This window comes from Aquarana catesbeiana, linkage group LG12 (genome assembly GCF_042186555.1).
Source record: "Aquarana catesbeiana isolate 2022-GZ linkage group LG12, ASM4218655v1, whole genome shotgun sequence".
Lineage (NCBI taxonomy): Eukaryota > Metazoa > Chordata > Amphibia > Anura > Ranidae > Aquarana > Aquarana catesbeiana.
The window spans coordinates 67,647,274-67,669,935 of NC_133335.1; the positions used below are offsets into that span (position 1 = coordinate 67,647,274).

Sequence of the window (22,662 nt, forward strand, 5' to 3'; positions counted from 1 at the left end):
TCTAGTGATTTCTAGCTACAAATCACTGGTGTGCCACGGCCAACTGCAACTACAATGGATCCTATAACAGGCCACAGAAGCTGGCAAAACTATACATACAGTGGAGAAAATTATTATTTGATCCCCTGCATATTTTGTAAGTTTATTCACTTACAAAGAAATGAAGGGTCCATAACTTTTATCATAGGTGTATTTTAAATGATAGAGACAGAATATCAACCAAAAATCCAGAAAAAAATACAATACAAATGTTGTAAATTGAGTTGCAGCTCAGTGAGTAAAATAAGCATTAGCCCCTACCAACCAACAATAATTCTGGCTCCCACAGACTGGCTACAGCATGTTCTTATGTGGCACACAGATTAGTCCTGTCAAATTTAAAAGGATCTCATAACGACAACTTGTTATGTGTTTAAAAGACACCTGTCCACAGAAACTCTTCTATTCAAATCTCACCATCATGGGCAAGACCAAAGAGCTGTCAAAGGATGTCAGGGCTACAAGACCATCAGCAAAAAGCTGGTAATAAGGAGACAACTGTTGGATGGATTATTCGCAAATGGAAGAAATACAAAATAACTATCAGTCTCCCTCGGTCTGGAGATCCATGCAAGATTTCACCTGATGGGGTAAAAATGATCATGAGAAAAGTAAAGGATCAGCCCAGAACTACACAGGAGGAGCTTGTGAATGATCTCAAGGCAGTTGGGACCACAGTCACCAAACAAACCATTGGCAACACAATACACTGCCATGGATTGAAATCCTGCTGCGCCCGCAAGGTCCCCCTCCTCAAGAAGGCACATGTACAGGCCCGTCTGAAGTTTGCCAATGAACATCTAAATGATTCAGAGGATTGGGAAAAAGTGCTGTGGTTAGATGAGACCAAAATTTAGCTTTTTTGGCATTAACTTGACTCGCCGTGTTTTTAGGAAGAAAAATGCTGACTATGACCCCAAGAACACCATTCCTACAGTCAAGCACAGAGACGGAAACATTATGCTTTGGGGCTGTTTCTCCGCTTAAAAGGTACAGGCCAACTTTGCTGCATTGAGGGGCCAATGAACGGGGCCATGTATTGTAAGATCTTGGATGAGAGCCTTCTTTCCTCAGCCAGAACACTGAAGGTGGGTCTGGGATGGGTCTTCCAACAAGACAATAACCCAAAACATACTTCCAAGGCAATAAAGGAGTGGATCAAGAAGAAGAACATTAAGATCATCGAGTGGCCTAGCCAGTCTCCAGACCCTAATCCTACAGAAAACTTATAGAGGAAACTGAAACTTCGAGTTGCCAAACGACAGCCAAAAAACCTTAACCCGACCTGCTCACGTAGATATACTGCTGCAGAATGGCACAGCTGGGTGAAACCCCGTACAGGTGCGTCTTACCATTTAAGAGCCGCCAGAGGGTGCGCGTGCTACACGGCGGGGGACCTGATGCACGTGGCCGGCGGGCGCGATCGACATCGGCCACGCACAACTGCGTGCACGAGAGCCAGCATGGGTATTTGTGTGTGTAATTACACAAATCCCTGTTCTGTCAGGGGAGAGGAGACATATCGTTTGTTCCTGTTAAGTAGGAACAACGATATGTCTCCTCCCCCAGTCAGAACACATCTAGAGAACACACATTTAACCCCTTGATCGCCCCCTAGTGTTAACCCCTTCCCTACCAGTGACATTTACACAGTAATAAGTGTATATTTATAGCACTGATCGCTGTATAAATGTCAATGGTCCCAAAAATGTGTCAAAAGTGTCCGATCTGTCTGTCACAATACCGCTAAAAAAACGCAGATCACCGTCATTACTAGTAAAAAAATTAAACATGGCATAAATCTTTCCCATAGTTTGTAGACTCTATAACTTTTGCACAAACCAATCAATATGCGCTTATTGTGATTTTTTTTTTTTTTTTAATCAAAAATATGTAAAATATATATTGGCCTAAACTGATGAAGAAATTAGCTTTTTTTAAAAAAAAAATTGGGGATATTATAGCAAAAAGTAAAAAATATTTTTTCAAAATTGTCACTCTTTTTTTGTTTATGTAATAAAAACCTCAGGAGGTGATCAAATACCACCAAAAGAAAGCTCTATTTGTGGGGAAAAAAAGGACGCAAATTTTGTCTGGGTACAGCATTGCATGACCGCGCAATTGTCAGTTAAAGCAACACAGTGCCAAATTGTAAAAAGTGCTCTAGTTAGTAGGAAGGGGGTAAAATCTTCCGGGGCTGAAGTGGTTAATGATTTAGAGAAAATCTGTAAAGAGTGGACCAAAATCCCTTCTGAGATGTGTGCAACCTGGTAACCAACCTACAAGAAACGTCTTACCTCTGTGCTTACCAGGGTTTCTCTACCAATTAATAACTCATGTTTTGCTTGGGGGATCAAATACTTATATTACTCACTGAACTGCAACTCAATTTATGACATATGTATTATGTGTTTTTTTCTGGATTTTTGGTTGATATTCTGTCTCTTTCATTTAAAATACACATATGATAACAAATATAGACTCTTCATTTCTTTGTAAGTGGGCAAACTTACAAAATCTACAGGGGATCAAATTGTTATTTTTCCTCACTGTACATGGGAGTTGCAGTCCTGATGCTTTTTAGCATTTAATAGCTACAAAATAAATATCAGTGTAAATGTACCCTATCCATCCACTGGCATGCCACTGGTTGCTACAGGCAATTCAACTTTTTTTTTTTTATAACACAATTTTTATTGATTTTTCAGAAAAAAAGAAAAATAAAAACAAAAACTGACAACATAAAATACAGGAGTACAATATGTAGTAGAACAGGTACGTCTGTTATACCATCAGCAGACAGATGGATAAAGGTACAGATCAATGCATAACTAGCTTGCCTTATTACAGGCAATGCAACTTTTATGAATAAAATATAACATGAAGTATGGTGACTACTAACATACAAACATCTAAAGCAATTCAAACTCTGCATGTAGCAGGCTGTACCAGCAGTTGCATAATGTAATCCAATCACCTTGCTCCACACAGTAGCCTGTGTACCTTTGTGCTCCAGCAATCAGAATGCACTGAGTTGATTGTGAAGTGACTATCAGCATATGGAACAACGCAAGCCGCTACTAGGACACATAGAAAACAATTGTTTTCTAAGTGGGTCCCGTTTACACTACAATGTGCCCTGTTTACAATGTAATGTGCCTTGCAGGAAAAAATATAGATGCTGCATTTTTCTGTAGTGGATAGCATCATAGGTCACCACGCTATAGTGCAGCTCACTGCGCTGATGTGCCAAGACCTGAATGAAGTGTACATTTGTACAGTCTCAATAAAGTTGAAAAAAAACTGGAAACAGCACATCACAGTGCCCCCTCCCTGTCCAGTAAAACAGACACTATCCTGCATGCTAAAATGGAGCCATTCAGCATGCATGTAGTGAGCGGGCCCCAAGTATGCAGTTCTTTCCACTCAACACATCTTTGCTGGGGAAAGAACTTGGGCCCCCACACAAAAGATTACAGAATTGAGTCCCTTACAGTTGACTAGCTGTGTGTTAAATCTTTTGTGATAAAAATAAAAAATCTTCAATAAAAAATTCAACATTTTCCTCTTTTACATGAAGATGTTCAATGACATACGGCCTTCAGCTCATTAACTTTTACATAAGAGAAAGAAGTGTATTCAGTCTCAGCCCTTACCGGTTACGTCAGCTCTGCTTGTTAGACAAGGTGCTGCCATAGAAACCCATGCAGTTATTCCAGTATATATTCTAGCACTTCTCCTAAAAAGCAATGCTTTCCTGTGGAAGTTAATGAGCTGTAAAACACCAACCAGCCTCCCTATGTAATGGGAAGGAGTTTTCCTATTCACGATTTCCCTGAGCACCTCTTGAAATGACGGTTAGTGATATATCAGTCTCAGCAATATACTACAGATGAAGTTCCTAAAAGGAAGCACTTAGATCATTTTTATTTATTGTACACAGATTTTAATTTAACAGAGGGCCCACAGGTATCCTTCTGCCTTATACCATTTCTGCCATATGGCTCAATGAACACTTTAGAGTCTATTTATCAATGCTTTACACAAGATTTGCACAACTTTCTCCCATGTTTCCTTTATGATTCTTTTAGACATATGGGACGAATCTTGATGATAAACAGACCCCTTTATGTAGATCTGTTTGAATGAATGGACCTCAGGCCCCATTCACCCCTGAGCGTTTTGTAGCATGAAGCCTGAAGCTACAAAACGCTTGAGGAGAAAAAAATTCATTATTCTCTATGGAGATGGTTCATATCTCCACTCCAAGTTGCCTGAAGCCCAACGCCTGAAGCTTAAACAAGTTCTGGACCCTTTTTTGTTGCTCGAATCGGGCAGATTTGGGCGTTTTTGGAGCATATTCACCCAGGAAGCAGATGAAAAAAAATCTAAAAACATAGCAACAAATGATGCAACAGAGGATCATTTTTCCTATTGGCTAATAAAAAAAAGCCAAAGCTCTGCATGGAAACGCACAAATACGCGCTCAAAACGCATGAATAATGCTCAAAACCACTACGCTCAGGTGTGAATGGGGCCTTAGAGTAACTGAACCTCCTCCATCAGTCCCTAGCCTCCAGACCTTACAATGTAGGTATTATCTACAAATACTGTACTAGCAGGCTTATTTAGGAAGGTGAACCAGAGAGTAATAATTGTGACAGACCTACCCGGCTAGGTCTGTCACAATGATCACATGTTAAGAACATTGACATTTAGCAACAAACCAGAAATTACCATTCTAGAATGTGGCTTTAAAAAAAGATTACTGTTATAAATTACCGGAATGCTGCACTAGAAGCCTGGAGCTGGTAAATTTCAAGCCTAAACACATCGTCAACGCTGTGCATATGGCGTTGCAACCAGTTGCAGGGCTGTGAGTGTGCGGTGACTGCATGAGTTCAAGTTTCAGGCCTTTTGGTACGAAAACCAAGTGTAAAATAGAGCGCTAGTATACACATGACCTAGACATCTAAACTTAACCTAATGATTATCCTGAATGTTAAAAACAACTTTAAATAACCCTTAATCTCCCCGACTTCTTAAAGATATCCTTTAACCTTAACCAAACCATTAACCTTATTTACCTTACGCTAACACTTAAGATTAACCCAAAACACAACCTTAAAACTGCACCTATCACCTAACTCCCTAAACCTAACCTTAAAACTGAATACCAGTCAAATCGTTTGCATTTCATTTTTTTGGTAGACTGTAGAAGGGTTCCAGCCTCTGTCACCTTTTGAGAGCTGTCTGTGGTCCTCTTTGGGGTGATTTCGCCATTCTGTCAGGACAGGAAGTGATCGGAAATCTCTCTAAAAACATATTTTTAATAGAGTAGGGAAGGGCTAGAACTGCATGATTTTATGTTCTTATGTGCATGTACGTGGGACTGTGAAAATGTTGGGCTTTTTCGTTACTTTATTTGTTTTTAATTTTTTTTTTCCAATTCATTTTATTGCTATTACATATGAGGTTGATAGTTCTCCATGTGAGTTTATACTGTAATGACAGGTTCTCTTTGAGACTTCAGAGGTCTATTAGACCCCTAATGTCTCCCCTGCCTTCCACTGAAGTTAATGGAGCACATGTTAATGACAGCTGACCTGGGAAGTGACGTTGCTATATCCGTATTCATTCACTGGAGTGGAGATTAGTGAACAGACGTTCACTGGTTTCCCTCCACTCCACCCACCATGCCAGTCCTAGACCTTCAGGTGGGACACATGGCGTGGGTGGTCAGACTGGCGGGGGGGGGGGGGGGGGGGGGGGGCGGTGGGTCGAGGGGGTACCATCTGTGGGCTGAGGAAGTGATCAGGCAGATTTATAGCTACCCAAATAACTTCCACCTGAAAGCCCATTGTTTGCTTTACAAATTTAAACACAGTCCCAGCTGCTATAGCAGCCAGGTGCTAGAGTTATGGGTGCCAAAATCTACCTCTTCTGTGCCAAGATCTACCAGCATCAAGATCTTGTTACAAACACTGATCAATGCTTTATATTTTACTGGCACTGGTGGCACAGCCTTAATCAATCAGCCTAAATATGTCTACTCTATTAGATGAACTCTAAAAATGGTACAAGTCGCACTCACCTCCAGCGCTGGTAACCGCCACTAAAATTAGAGGCTCTTCCCTCTGTCCTTGCTCCTCTGAATACTGCAGCTTCTCAGAGACAGAGCTGAGAATGTCCGAGACTGATGCAGACAGACGACTTCGGATGGTAACATATGAGTGGTCCGGCATATAGACCCTGCAGAAGACTGAAGATGAAAATAATAATACTGTCAGGCTAGACCACTAAAACATTGTCAGTAAAAATCAAATCATCATGTTCAAACACAGAAGAACCTAGGGTCTCGATTCATTTTTTAACAGTTCTCCAGTCTAAAATATAATGTATCATAGTTATATTCTCTATATAAATGTTCTACCTTGCTTTTGCAAGCATCCTCTTAGACCTTGGTGCCCAACCTGCGGCCCTTTGGTATGTGATAAGCGGCCCTCGGACCTCAGCAGTCTATAGTGGGTATATTGATTGGAATAATGGCATTGATCTCTACTAGCCGCATGTAACATGTTCCCTGTGTCCCATTGTCTTTTGCATCATATCCCTAACCAAAAATGGAGCATTTTCACACTCTCTGACCCTCATCTTCTTTATTAGATCTGAACAGTTTCTGACGGTTCTCTCAAGCAATAGATATAGTATATTGAACATTATATGCAGCCTTTTGGTGATGTCAGGGGCCACATTTGAGACCCCTTTAGCTCATAAGTTGACAACCACTGCTCTAGGCGCACAGTTTAGTATCCTTCCTCCATGAAATCATTGGAAGAGTATTGACCCAATGGATTGGAGACTACAGAAAAATAAAAAATGACTGCTGAAGTTCTGCATTCTTTTTTGTCGGATTAAACATTGAAGAAGCAGAAACACAGCTTTCCCTGCCTGGAAGCATGTTCAGTGTTAGACTGACAGCACGACAAAGCAATAGACATAAAAACTTACTTTCATCTGAACCCCTGAATGCTACCCGTGGCTGCAGGCAGGAGTCAATCCGTCGAAAATGGCGGAATAGGGGCTTGACTTGTTTGGAGCAGGGAGCCGCGCTGCCATCTGTAAGCCTGTATGAAATGTGACATGTTAGGGGAAGGCTCAAATGTATCCTTCAAGCTACAAAATAAAGAGGACCAAACATTACGCTCGGTACAGTTCAGGGTTTCCTAAAGGGTTAGGCACATACAAATGGAAATATATGCTTGCTGAGCTTAGCAAAGTCTGCTACATAAAAGGAGAATGGAATGGAGCCCACAGAAAATTACAGTTCTGGTCCATAGTCGAAATACTTGTGCTCCCTTCCCTGCTGGGTAGGTGCCATATGGCTCTTGTGTCCATTTTATTGATCAGATACTGAATGTATTAGATGGAGCATGAGTGACAACCCATTCAGTTCAAAACAGAAATGAAAGACAAAACATTTGCATAATATTGGCATTAAAAAAAAAAACAAAAAAAAAAACACCTTTTCTTTCTTTTTTTTAAAAAAACAATAAGTTCACCTTTCATAACCTGTTACATTCATAATCAAGGTGTAACATGTTACGAACGGACCGCCCCCCTGCACCTCCTCGATCAGACAGCTAGCTGGGATCCACCTCCCCGCTACGTGACAAAATAAAAAACGAAAAGTGCATTTATTATTTTTTGTGAAAGGGTGAACTTATCCTTTAATATGTGATCAGATAATCTCTGTTCTTAGCTGCACAAGGGGCTTGGAGAACTGGGGGTGGTAAAACAACAATACACTGATCTTCCCAGTGCATAGCTGTGCGGGGGGGGGATTGGGGGGTGACGGCGTGTCAGCACAGATCTGATCACTGGAGAATGGGCAAGCCGAGCTGCAAACACAGCCACAAAACTGACCACGTTGGGATGAATTTGCTCACTTGCCTAGTGTGGTCAGTTTGAAATAGGGGAGCAGGGACAGGGAGACTGGCAGAAACACCAGGTATTTGAAATAAAACAAAAGAAGAAATACAAAGAGAATACCTTTTAACACAAGTACATGGTACAATAGACACGTCAGGAATATGAAATATTGGGGTAACATATTCTTTAATCTCTATTGGATCTGGCCACAGTCGCCTGAAAAATTCCAGAAATCTGAATGCTACTAACCTCCTCACCACCCAATACGAATGCATAACTAGTGACACTGCTAATCTAAGATTTCACCTAGTCTGTACAGATTACTAGAAATGGAATATATAGTAGGGTTATAGGTAGTTACACATAGCCCAGTTCAAAAATCTATTTAACATTTTTCCCCAATAGTCAAAATTAGTTTTTGTTTTCCAATTTACGTGGAGTTCTTTGCTTCTCCTGTACAACATTAGCACTGTGGAATGTGATACTGTTGAGATAGAACATGTCAATCTTTGTTATGTATTTTTCTACCTGAGTTCAGCTGTCTCCACCAGTCGATGCAGTCTGATGACATTCCCCTCGAGCTGTGGAAGGTTTGGAGCGTCCCGCATCACCAAGACATAGAAATCCTGCAGGGAAAACAGTAATTAATGAAGGCCTTGGCAGATTTTATGCAAACCCTTCACGTTCCCAAGAAGAACAGGACAGCGTTTTTTCAGGCTAAGCTACTAGTCACGATAAGCAGTAGTATCCCTCGGGTACGAGGTCCTTCAATAACATTTTTTTTGTTTTTTGTTTTTTAAATAACTGGTCATTTCACTTGAGTAAATGGCTCTTGCAGCAATATACAGATCACAAGTGTACAATTTTATAAAGAAAAAACAAAAAAAAACAAAAAAACAAAAACAAGACAAAAAAGCCAAAACCACCCCCCCCCCCAAAAAAAAAACAGACATTTATGTTGCACCAATTATTAATTCATCTTTGTAACAGATTAACCCCTTGCCAACCACAATATGTATATATACGTTGCGGTTTGCAAGTGGTTTACCAGGATTATGGCTAACGATATCAGCCAGTATTGTTTTTTTTTTTTAGCCGGCGGTTGGCCCTCTTGAAAGCGTTCCAAGCGGCTCATGAGCCGCTGGAATGCTTTCAGAAGCAATGGGAGGGGGCACCCCCCTCCCCTCCCGCCATTGACCGGTGTTTATAGGGCTTACAGTTTCCACCACCTCGCCTGAGAAACGATCCGACTTTGCCACCGGCTGGTCACACAGGCGATCATAGAGTAGATCCGCCATGGCCTTGGAGGACCAGAGCGACATCATGAGGTCTCTTCTGGTCCAGGGAGGAAGTAAATAATTTTTTTTTTTTTTTTTTTTTTTAAAGCATCTTTTGTTTTTAAAAAGGTAAAAAGGAGAGATTTGTGGTCTTTGACCCCAGATTTCTTTATAAGGTGGACCTGTCATCCTTATTTCTATTACAAGGGATGTTTACATTCCTTGAAATAGGAATAAAAGCGTTCAAAAAAATAAAAAGGGACAGTGTAAAAATAAAAAGAAAAAATAAATAAGATTTATTTTTTTTTTAAAGTGCCCCCATCCCTCTGTGCTCACGCACAAAAGTGAGCGCATACATAAGTCACACACACATATGTAAATGGTGTTCGCAGCACACATGTGAGATATCGTCATGAGCATTAGAGCAAGAGCAATAATTCTAGAGCTTGACCTCCTCTGCAACTCTAAACAGGTAACCTGTAAAAAGGCATTTAAACCTCTCGCTTCGGGAGATTTTGCAAGTACCGTAGTTTGTCGCTATTCCACGAACGTGCGCAATTTTAAAGTGTGACATGTTAGTTATCTATTTACTCAGCGTAACAACATCTTTCATATTATACAAAGAAATTGGGGTATATATTGTGTTTTGTTTTTTTATTCATTCATTTTTTTTTTTTTTTTAAACGTGCTTGAAAAACCGTGGCGCAAATACCGTGAGCTGAAAATAATTGCAACGATCGGCATTTCATTTCCTAGGTTCTCTGCTTAAAAAAAAAAAAAAAAAAAATGAATAATGTTTGGGAGTTATAAGTAATTTTCAAGAAAAAAATACTGACTTAAAAGAAAAATAGTTTCATAGTACAATGTGCAACTATCAGATTGGATCTTGACTAGCAAAAGATCCAATAACATATGGTAACAGTGTGTGACCTTTAGCACAGCAGTTAGTGATCTATTGTTTCCATACATTGCAGAGCACTGGACGAGCGTATGCCATTGTATATTGAAGATGTGACCTTGAGCCATTAACCTCAGTAATAGGTAGTCTTCTAACCTCAAATCAAGTTTTGAGCGACCCTTTGGCCTTACATAGAGTTCCACACCATGACCTTTGACATGCAATGATATACAGTAGTGGAACTGCCCGTCTCCTGAACATTGATGGGTTACCCTCGTAAAGGCTCCTATTTCTTGGCTCCTACCTTGATTAGCTGGAAAGTGCGCTCCTCTTCCTGCAGAGAATCCTTATATGTGTCCAGGAGATGCAGAAGAGCACAGAGGACAGCTTGCTTCTTCTGCACAGCATCACCTCCTTCCCACGTCGGAGATGTATGTCGGCTGCACCCACAGAAAGTGTTTAAGTTAAGGAAAAATACAACATGTAACCAAAGCATGGTGTATGGTTAGACAAAAGTACGGGCAGGTGGAACGATGGTGTAAACGATAAATAGAGGAACGTACACTCACTGGCCACTTTATTAGGTACACCTTGCTAGTACCGTGTTGGATCCCCTTTTGCCTTCAGAACTGCCTTAATTGGTGGCATAGATTCAACAAGGTGTTGGAAACACTCCTCAGAGATGTTGGTCCACAGTGACATGATAGCATCAATTTGTTGGCTGCACATCCATCATGCAAATTTCCCATTCCACCACATCCCAAAGGTGCTCTATTGGATTGAGATCTGGTGAGTGTGGAGGCCATTGGAGTACAGTGATCTCATTATCATGTTTAAGAAACCAGTGGTGAGATGATTTGAGCTCTGTGACATGGTGCATTATCCTGCTGGAAGGAGCCATCAGAAGATGGGTACACTGTAGTCATAAAGGGATGGACATCAACAATACTCAGGTAGGTCATGGTGTTTAAACAATGCTCAATTGGTACTAAGGGGCCCATAGGAGGTCTGGTGCTATAATTACATGCCCTCGATCTGACAGTCGCGGTGAGGTGATAAATGTTTGCATGTGTGTGGGATTGACACGTGCCTTCGCCTTTGCACTCTAAATTTTTTTAGAAAAAAGTGTGCCAAGAAAATATCCCCCACACCATTACACCACCACCAGCCTGAACCGTTGATACAAGACAGGATGGATCCATGCTTTCATGTTGTTTACACCAAATTCTGACCCTACCATCTGAATGTTGCAGCTGAAATCGAGACTCAGATGTTTTTCCAATCTTCTATTGTCCAATTTAGGTGAGCCTGTGTGAATTGTAGACTCAGTTTCCTGTTTTTAGCTAACAGGAGGGGCACCCAGTGTGGTCTTCTGCTGCTGTAGTCCATCTGTTTCAAGGTTCAATGTTGTGCGTTCAGGGTAGAGCTGGGCGATTTTCTCCAATAAAAAAAAAAAAAAAAGGCCGATTCACGATTTGAATCGAGTTTTTTTTTTTTTTTGATGGACACTGCGCCTGTCCTGGGGAGCTGCAGGCAGGAGTTTTTAGGCGAGGCCGTGGCTTTGGCCTAGTCCGCGCCGTCCGGCCTTGCCTAAAAAATCCTGCCTGCAGCTCCTCAGGACTGGCGCGGTGTCAGCACCGGTCCTGGTGAGAAAAAAAAAAAATCGATTTGCTGAAAATTTGAATCGATTTGACCTCTCAACTCGATTCAAGATTCAAATCAATTTTTTCCCCAGCCCTAGTTCAGAGATGGTATTCTGCATACCTTGGTTGTAACAAATGGTTATTTGAGTTGCTGTTGCCTTTCTATTATCTCAAACCAGTCTGCCCATTCTCCTCCGATATTAACATGGCATTTTTGTCCATACAACTGCCACTAACTGGATATTTTCTCATTGTCAGACCATTCTCTGTAAACCCCAGAGATAGTTGTGAGTGAAAATTCCAGTAGATCAGCAGTTTTTGAAATACTCAGATCAGCCCGTCTGGCACCAACAACCATGCCACGTTTAAAGTCACTTAAAGAGGGAGTCCCGCAAAAAAAAAAAAAAATGTAAAAGTCAGCAGCTACAAATACTGCAGCTGCTGACTTTTAAAATAAGGACACTCACCTGTCCCAGAGTCCAGCGATGACGGCACCCGAGACCAAATCGTCCCTCGGGTGCTGCCGCCGCCATTCTCTGTAAGGGAATCAGGAAGTGAAGTGCTGCGGCTTCACTTCCCGGTTCCCTACTACGCATGCGCGAGTCGCGCTGCGCTTCCTAACTGGTCCCCCGCTGTCTCTGGGACCCGTGTGTGTCCCAGCAGACAGCGCGGTGGGGACGGGAAGAGGCATAGATTCCCGTTGGACTTTATGCCGGAAGTGGGTGCAAATACCTGTCTTAGACAGGTATCTGCACGCCCCTTCCCCCTGAAAGGTGCCAAATGTGACACGGGGGGGGGGGGTGTGGGTTCTGAAAAGCGGAGGTTCAATTTTTGTGTGAACCTCCATTTTAAATTCCCTTTCTTCCCCATTCTGATGCTCAGTATGAACTTCAGCAAGTGGTCTTCACACGTCTAGATGCCTAAATGCATTGAGTTGCTGCCATGTGATTGTCTGATTAGCAATTTGTGTTACCAAGTAATTGAACAGATGTACCTAATAAAGTAGCCAGTGAGTGTATTTTTACAGGTAAAAGGGATATCCACTGACAGCCCTTCCATCTGTCCCTAATTTGGACGCACAGTCCCAGCTTAGAAGTGCTAGCAATAGAAAACGGTGTTTTGCATAAATATTGTCCAATATGTCCCGAATATTGGTGCGAGGGCAGAGAAATGCGTCTTCTCTAATCATCTCAGGGAATTTAGTAGCGGGGACATATCACTAATTATGATGGTATCTCTCACAGAACAGCAATAAATCGTAACTGAGGACACACAAGTGACTTTTCTAGTTTTAGAACAGATCCTGATGAGGTATTGAATAGCCTTAGTGCTGCAAAAACAAGCAAATGATTGCCTGGAGTGCCATTCATCTTGTACATCTTCATTTGCTTAAAGTTAACTAGTTATGATTGCAAACTGAAGGCCACAATTGCGGACCTCCTTCTGAAAATACTAGTTTCAAGGATATTACACCAAACCTCTTACACACGATCGGACATTCCGACAACAAAATCCTCGATTTATTTCAGATGGATGTTGGCTCAAACTTGTCTTGCATACACACGGTCGCACAAATGTTGTCGGAAATTCCGAACGCTAAGAACGCGGTGACGTACAACACATACTACGAGCCGAGAAAAATGAAGTTCAATAGCCAGTGCGGCTCTTCTGCTTGATTCCGAGCATGCGTGGAACTTTGTGCGTTGGAATTGTGTACACACGATCGGAATTTCCGACAACAGATTTTGTTGTTGGAAAATTTGAGATCAAGCTCTCAAATTTTTGTTGTCGGTAATTCCGACAACTAATGTCCGATGGAGCCTACACACGGTCGGAATTTCCAACAACAAGCTCACATCGAACATATGTTATCGAAAATTCCGACCGTGTGTACGCAGCATTAGAGTCTCTGACCTGGAAAATGCGTGTAGCCAAGGAAAGTCAGAGACAATTAGAATTCCTTATCTATTATCATATCCTTATCATATTTAAAAGTATAGAACCTAGGTAGCCCCTAGCATTTTAAAAGGGAACCCTGCAATAGCCAGCCCCAATGTTTCTCTCAAGATAGGTATCCTTTAACCATATACAGTATACAGTGGATATAAAAAGTCTACACACCCCGGTTAAAATGTCAGGTTTCTGTGATGTAAAAAAATGAGGCAAAGATAAATCATTTCACAACTTTTTCCACCTTTAATGTGACCTATAAACTGTACAACTCAGTTGAACAAATTGAAATCTTTTAGGTGGAGGGAAGTAAAAATAAAAAAATAAAATATGGTTGCATAAGTGTGCACACCCTTAACCACTTCAACCCCGGAAGGATTCGCCCTCTCAATGACCAAGAGTATTTTTTAGCGATTCGGCACTACATTACTTTAACTGACAATTGCGCGGTCGTGCGACGTTGTACCCAAACAAAGCTGACGTCCTTTTTTTTCCCCCACAAATAGAGCTTTCTTTTGGTGGCATTTGATCACCTCCACGTTTTTTATTTTTTGCGCTATAAACAAAAAAAGACCAACAATTTGGGAAAAGAAAGCAATATTTTTTACTATTTGCTATAATATATATCCACAAAAAATATATAAAAAAAACTAAATGTCTTCCTTAGTTTAGGTCAATATGTACTCTTCTACATACTTTTGGTAAAAAAAAAAAAAAAAAAAAAAAAAACACAACAATAAGCATATATTGGTTAGTTTGCGCAAAAGTTATAGCGTCTACAAAATAGGGGATAGGTTTATAGCATTTTTATTATACTTTTATTTATTTTATTTTTTTTTACTAGTAATGGCGGCGATCTGCGATTTTTAATCGGGACTGCGACATTGCGGCGGACAGATCGGACTATTTTGGGACCACTGACTACTGTATAAATGTCACTGACAGAACGGAGATGTGTCCGTTTACATTGACAGATCTCCGTTCTGTCCTTCTCAGGAGCAATCGCGGGTAGCCGGCGGCCATTGCGGGTAGCCCGTCACGTGGCGAGCACCCCCTGTACAGCTACGGCGATTCACGCAGGAGTGCTATTCTGCCACCGTCAATTGACGAAGGGCAGTCGGCAAGGGGTTAAAGCTGTTCTAGTAGGTCTTTCCTGACATTTCCTTTTACACATCCTACAGCAAAAGCCATGGCCTGCAGAGAGCTTCCAAAGCATCAGAGGGATCTCATTGTTAAAAGGTATCAGTCAGGAGAAGGGTACAAAAGGATTTCCAAGGCATTAGATATACCAATATGATGCTGCCCTATCCAAATGTAATCATACAGTAACTGTACTAAACCATAATATTACCGGCTGCAGTTAAATAGTGGTGGTGGGATATACTATTCCTATATAAAAAATCTAGTGAATATAATAATGCAATCTTATGTGATTATAAGTTGCGATCATGAACAATAAAAATTGCAATCCTATGCGATCCTCCCAATGACAACCTGTGTAGCATACACACACACACGTAGCATTCATATGCAATAGAGAAATTTGCAACCCTGTGCAATAATTGCAATACTGCGATAATTGCAGTGATAATCTGTAATTTACATAAATCTATAAAAAAGTGCATCAATATACAATAATCAATATACAAAATAAAGTGAACTGTGTTCAAAGTGATCTTGTGCTAAACAAATTCATGCATTAATGTGTCCATAAAATCGCAGCATAAAGTCCATTCATAACTACTCCATTCTTCTGGTGCTCATTGCAGATGATAAAACAGTCAATTGCTCGTGTCCACTCTTGTGCTTCCCTTTGGTGTATGTGCTCACCTTAGATCGTGTGACCTTGCACCTAAGCTCGGTCAAAACACGCTTTTAAACCACCTCTGGGTTTATGGTCAGCATTAAGATCCTTGGCTGGTTGCTTGCAGCAATATTCATACGGAAAACAGAGGAAACTGGATAGTGTATTACCGTATTAAAAGTATTATTTAAAATGACAATATTCCCTATATTAGGGTACTCACATTTAATAGGTGCTATGAGCGCGCCACTTTGTATCAAGCCAATCAAATATAAAAAGGTGCTGTGCTGATGTGTCCTCTCCCGCTCTGAGAACAATCCAGTGTCTCATAAACTGTCCTGTCACCTCCCCAACATGTGTCGATACCGTGAAATGTCGTATCTTCCTCAGGGGGAGGACAGGACGGTTTGGAAGACAGTCACATAAGATTGCATTATTATATTCACTATATTTTTTATATAGGAATAGTATATCCCACCACCACTATTTAACTGCAGCCAGTAATATTATGGTTTAGTAGGGTTACCGTATGATTACATTTGGATAGCACAGCATTATATTGGTATAAAAACTTTTTGGCACGAGCATATGGGACGTGATCAATGCTAGCAGCTGTCCTTTAATCATCTCTAATTATCATTTGGATTTTCACATGGTAGCTTGCAGGATTCTGTTTGCTTTTTAGATTAGATATACCATGAAACACAGTGAAGACTGTCATCATCAAGTGGAGAAAATATGGCACAACAGTGACATTACCAAGAACTGGACTTCCCTCCAAAAATGATGAACAGACGAAAAGAAAACTGGTCAGGGAGGCTGCCAAGAGGCCTACAGCAACATTAAAGGAGCTGCAGGAATATCTGGCAAGTACTGGCTGTGAGGTACATGTGACAACAGACTCCCATATTCTTGATATGTCTGGGCTATGGGGTAGAGTGGCAAGATGGAAGCCTTTTCTGAAGAAAAACATCCAAGCTAAATTTTGCAAAAACACATTGGAAGTCTCCCAAAAGCATGCAGGAAATTGTGTTATGGTCTGATGAAATCAAGGTTGAAGTTTTTGTCCATAATTCCAAGAGATATGTTTGGCGCAAAAACAACACCATACCCACAGTGAAGCATGGTGGTGGCAGCATCATGCTTTGGGGCTGTTTTTCTTCAGCTCGAACAGGGGCCTCAGTCAAGGTAGAGGAAACAAAGAACAGTTCCAAATGCCAGTTACTATTGGCACAAAACCTTCAGGCTTCTGCTAGAAAACTGAACATGAAGAGGAACTTCATTTTTCAGCATGACAACAACCCAAATCAACAAAGGAATGGTTTCACCAGAAGAAGATTAAAGTTTCGGAATGGCCCAGCCAGAGCCGAGACCTGAATCCAATTGAAAATCTGTGGGGTGATATGAAGAGGGCTGTGCACAGGAGATGTCCTCGCAATCTGACAGATTTGGAGTGTTTTTGGAAAGAAGAGTGGGCAAATATTACCAAGTCAAGATGTGCCATGCTAATAGACTCATACCCAAAAAGTCTGAGCGCTGTAATAAAATCAAAAGGTGCTTCAACAAAGTATTAGTTTAAGGGTGTGCACACTTATGCAACCAGATAATTTTTTAAAAATAATTTTTACTTCCCTCCACCTAAAAGATTTCAGTTTGTTGTTCAACTGAGTTGTACAGTTTATAGGTCACATTACCAGCTTGCCGACCGCCGCACGAACATTTATGTCAGCAGAATGGCACGGACAGGCGAATGGGTGTACAGGTACATCCCTTTAAACTGGCCGCTGTGTGGTGGTAAGCACACGACCCTGCCGCAAGTGTGATCGCGGGTCCCGCGGACTCGATGTCCGCAGGCATACCCACGATCGCCTCACGGAGAGGAAGAACGGGGAAATGCTGATGTAAACAAGCATTTCCCCGTTCTGTCTAGTGACACTGTCACTGATCACAGCTCCCTGTGATGGGGAGCGGTGATCAGTGTCGTGTCACACGTAGCCCATCCCCCCTACAGTTAGAATCACTCCCTAGGACACACGTAAACCCTTCCCCCCGCCCCTACTGGTTAACCCCTTCACTGCCATTCACATTTACACAGTAATCAATGCATTTTTAATTGCACTGATCGCTGTATAAATGTAAATGGTCCCAAAATAACGCCAAAAGTGTCCGATCTGTCCGCCATAATGTCGCAGTCATGATAAAAAAAAAACAAAAATCGCTGATCGCCGCCATTACTAATAAAAAAAAAAAATATTAATAAAAATGCCATAAAACTATCCCCCATTTTGTAGCTATAACTTTTGCGCAGACCAATCAATAAACGCTTAGTGCTATTTTTTTTACCAAAAATATGTAGAAGAATACATAATGGCCTAAACTGAGGAAAAAAATGTTTTTTTATATATTTTTTGGGGGATATTTATTATAGCAAAAAGTAAAAAATAATGTGTTTTTTTTTCAAAATTGTTGCTCTTTTTTTGTTTATAGCGCAAAAAATAAAAAACGCAGAGGTGATCAAAATACCACCAAAAGAAAGCTCTATTTGTGGGGAAAAAAGACATCAATTTTGTTTTGGAGCCACGCCGCACAATTGTCAGTTAAAGCAACGCAGTGCCGAATCGCAGTGCTCTGGCCTTTGGCCAGCCAAATAGTCCGTGGCTTAAGTGGTTAAAGGTGGAAAAAAATTCTGAAATTATTTATCTTGGTCTTTTTTTTTTTTACAACACAGAAACCTGACATTTTAACCAGGGCGTGAGGACTTTCTATATCCACTGTATGTTCCAAAATAGGTTAGGCACATTGTACTGCCTGAAGAGTATGGTATAACCTGACATTCTTATTACTTTAAGATTTTGTGTGGTGTAGAATATTTACTATCCAAGTTTACTAGCTCCAACATAATCCAAAGCTTTTTACAAATTGCACGAAACCATTTTACTTCCGTTCCGGCTGTTTTGTTGGAGTTTACAACCTGACGTCACTTGAGCAATTATAAAAAACAGACGCTCCCGCCTTAATGACATTATTTTTTTTTAGGTAGAATCCAATTAGTGTATTAGCTTACCCATTAAGCTGTACACTATATCAACAGTTCTTAAAGTGAACCTGTGCTGGTCTTTGCAAGACAAAGCAAACCATTAAATTTTCAATGCCACTCTCCCCAGCAGCACATATTCCCTTACCGCTCCATTCAGCCATGAGGGATGGGTAATACCTAGTAGTTTCAAGCATGGGGGTTCATGTGTCTCACTCCTCTTTCTCCTAAAGGATTTTCTGGTTTACTGCCACCTATAGGAAGACTGGACACTGGCAAACAAAAACCACTTTGGGCTAGCCAAGGATAACCCACCTACTCCCAACATGCCTTAAGCCTAGGACACACAGGTCGAACGGTGGGCGGCATCAGCCGGTACAATAGAAACTGGCCGACATTCGGCCCCTGTGTGGTGGAGTCAGTCCAACAGAAGCCGTTCAGCCAGCTTCTGTCAAATGGGTCATGACCGAAAAAGGTCTGTCGACTGGCTTCCGATCAGCACTCTCAGCCACTGGCTGAGAGCGCTGACTGGAGTGTTCTGGCGGGGGGAGGGGGGGGGGGAAGAGTCCCCCTTTCAGAACACAATAGCACAGCAGGGGAGATCGCTGTACTAACATTGGATTGTTATTACAGCTGCTCAGATCTGAGCTGTCAGTTTGTAAAGACAGTCCCTAAACGAACTCAAAGAAATTTATTCTACAAAAATGCCATATTATTCTGGCTCATTGAGGGACTCAAAAAGAAGAAGTAGGAAGATCCTATGGTGTCAATAAGAGCCAAGATGGTCTCTAGTTTGGGAGTAATGGCAGAGGTCTGTGACTCCTCAGATTAGGGGTTGTTTATTAATGACTTAAGGAACTCAATGTTAGACAGAGTCTCCGTGGCTGAAGGCTCAGAAGGCGATAACTCCTCAGGAAGATAAAATAAGGCATCAGACATACTCGGCAGGGAAGTTGCAGAAGAACGAGCTTTATGGTCAAAGCCAGCAGTCAAATGTGCTATTTGGCTCATAAAACCCTGTATGACCGTGGTGAAATCCTCCTGGGATAGAGTCGAGGAGAGGCCATGTCTGAAAAAGCAAGTAAAGATTCAAAAGATGGCAGAGACTCTAGCAGACTGCAGAATTCCAGGTCCTCAGTCTCAGGCACCTCAATGGGTACATTGCAGGCAGTACCATGATCGTTAGTGGATCATAAGCTGGAAGCACCCAGAAAAGAGGGACTGTTCCCTATGTGTCCAGGATCCAACACAGGTGGGGGCAACGTAACACATGGTAAGGGCTTGAATACTCATGAATCAGGCTGTTGGTAGCAGGAGAGGCCCGGGCAGCCAAAAGGTGACCAAGTCACCGTAGACAGGTCACATAAACTTGCAGTCAGGAGAAGTAGCGAGTGGTTGCTTCCTCAGCACTGAAGGAACTAGAAAGAGCGCAAGGATTATGCACACATGTGCAACACTCCACCCAGTGTATGAAATCAGAGCTCAATGCCTCAGCAATAATTCCTTCCGTCGTAAAACTGATGGAAAGCAGGAATTTTAAATGGTGCCCAGTGGTCCTAGTAAGAAGGAGGCTCCATGTAATCAGCCCCCGTGGCCTACACACACAAGTTTTCATAGACAGGATCAGAGCTGGGGCTGTGCCACAGCTCTGAACCTGGAGAACGCTCCGCAGATAACACAGTACACTTACATCTCTAAAGCACTATAATGCAGAGCCCAGTGCCCGAAGGTCACATTCCAAGCTAACCCACATGTCCAGTCCAGGGTATTCAGGATACGGTACTCCAAAGTAAGCCTTAGGAAGCACCCATATGTATAGTTCTGTGGAGAAACCAGCTCAGCAGCTATGTAGCAGGAACAGGATTGAAGAAAATATATAAAAAAATAGTTAGCGAAAAAAAAAAAAGGTACAGAGCAGAGAAAAGATGTCTATCCTCCTTGGACAGTAGCATAAAAAGAAGGCATACTGGGAGAAGAAAGGGCTATGAGACAAACAAGTTGGCCACACTTCAATGACATCATCCTTCACAAAGCTTTATGATTGAAGGACTAGATCACAAAAGTGCCCAGACCAAGCCTTACTCTAAAGCGGCGTACACACAAGCGGAATGTCCGACAGAAAAAGTCAGACGGGAGCTTTTCATCGTCTATTCCGATCGTGTGTATGCCTCATCAGACTTTTTTTCTTTTTCGAAAATTCTGACAGACCTAGAAATGGAACATGTTCTAAATATTTCCGACGGAACCAATTCCTATCAGGAAAACCTCTCGTCGGTATGCTGTTCCAACGGAGCAAGTACGAGATGGAAGCTATTGGCTACTGGATATTGAACTTCCTTTTTCTAATCCCATTGTACGTGTTGTACTTCACCTCGTTCTGGACGGTCAGACTTTAGTGTGACCGTGTGTATGCAAGACCGTTTGAGCGGAATTCCGTCAGAGTTCCGTCGGAGAAACCTTCGGAGTTTATTTCAACGGCAAAACCGGTCGTGTGTACGCGGCATGACAGGTTTTACCCAAAAAGAGTTTAATCATACATCTCCATTAACCGCTTGATATCCGCGCTATAGCCGAACGACGGCTACAGCGCAGACCTGCATTCCCGGGGAGGCTGTCATATGACGGCCTCCCCTGTGCACGTGCCCTGCGCGCGCCCTGCAGGGCGTGCGTGGAGCGCGCTGTGATCACTGAGTCACTGAGACTCGGGTGATCACCGATCCAAGGGGCCGGTCCCGGCCCCTTACCATGTGATCAGCTGTCAGCCAATGACAGCTGATCACATGATCAAAACAAAAGCTCGGTAATCGTTTTTTTTTTCTCCTCGCGCTGTCAGCGCGAGGAGAAAAAAAAGCCGATCACCGGCTCACCAGCAAGGGACATCGGTCCCGAAGAGGAGGAGGCAATAATGCCTCATACGTGCCTCAATTGTGCCACCAGTACCCCCTGCCAGTGCCACCTGACATTGCCACATCACAGTGCCTACAGTGCCCACCAGTGCCACGTATCAATGCCCATAAGTGCCACCTATCAATGCCTACAAGTGCCACCTATCAATGCCCACCATTGCCACCTAACAATGCCCACCAGTGGTGCCAATCAGTGCCACCTAGCAGTGTACAAGATCAGTGCCCATTATTGCCACCAATCAGTGCCCATCACTGCCACCCATCAGTGCCCATCACTGCCACCAATCAGTGCCCATTGGTGCCGCCTCATCAGCGTACATCAATGAAGGAGAAAAATTACCCTTTCAAAAAATTTTATAACAAAATATAAAAAAAAAAATTTTTTTTTTAAATTTTTTTAACAAAAAATAAAAACCGCAGAGGTGATCAAATACCACCAAAAGAAAGCTCTATTTGTGGGGAAAAAAATGATAAAAATTTCATTTGGGTACAGTGTTGTATGACTGCGCAATTGTCATTCAAGGTGCGTCAGTGCTGAAAGCTGAAAATTGGTCTGGATAGGAGGGGGGTTTAAGTGCCCGGTAAGCAAGTGGGTAGCCTCCCTGGCGGTTTTCCCGAGTGTGGCTCGGGGTTAAAATTCAGTACCATTAGCGGTAACCCCGAGCCACACTCGGGATCGCATTGCAGGATCCTGGGGCGGCGTTACTTACCTTGTCCCCGGGATCCTGCGATGTCCCCCGCAGTGTCCGAGGGCTCCGTCCTCCTCCGAAGCCTCTCCGTGCCAGGCTCCGTTCCCTGCGAGCGGCGCGACGCACGGGGGCGGAGCCTGGCGGCAAATTCAAAAAAATGTCAAAATCATAACACATACAGTACTGTAATCTTACAGATTACAGTACTGTATGAAATTATTTCACATCCCTTTTGTCCCCAGTGCTCTGGCCCATGCCCTGCATGCAGTTTTATATTATATATCCTGTTCTTTCTGCCTGGAAACTGGAGATTGTCCATAGCAACCAAAAAGTGTCCCTTTACGTCAAAAGTGGCTTTAGACCAGCTAGAAAACAGCGATAGTAAATTAGAACACTTGCAGAATTGAGCGATAGTGAATTGTGGGGAAATTTATTTTATTACTATTTTTTTTAATTATTAATTTTTATTTATTATATTATAATTTATGTT

At 42.1% G+C, this 22,662-nt stretch overlaps 1 protein-coding gene across 1 annotated transcript in view; it reads right to left on the minus strand.

Moving 5' to 3' along the window:
* Nucleotides 1-22,662, minus strand: part of RAPGEFL1 (Rap guanine nucleotide exchange factor like 1) — a 97,868-nt gene that overhangs the window by 38,245 nt on the left and 36,961 nt on the right. Inside the window, exons 3-6 of the mRNA XM_073608000.1 lie at nucleotides 10,451-10,601; nucleotides 8,500-8,597; nucleotides 7,051-7,166; nucleotides 6,134-6,301 (exon numbers count right to left, since the gene is read on the minus strand). Coding sequence (XP_073464101.1) covers nucleotides 6,134-6,301; nucleotides 7,051-7,166; nucleotides 8,500-8,597; nucleotides 10,451-10,601 — 533 coding nt within the window. The remainder of the gene's footprint in view (nucleotides 1-6,133; nucleotides 6,302-7,050; nucleotides 7,167-8,499; nucleotides 8,598-10,450; nucleotides 10,602-22,662) is intronic.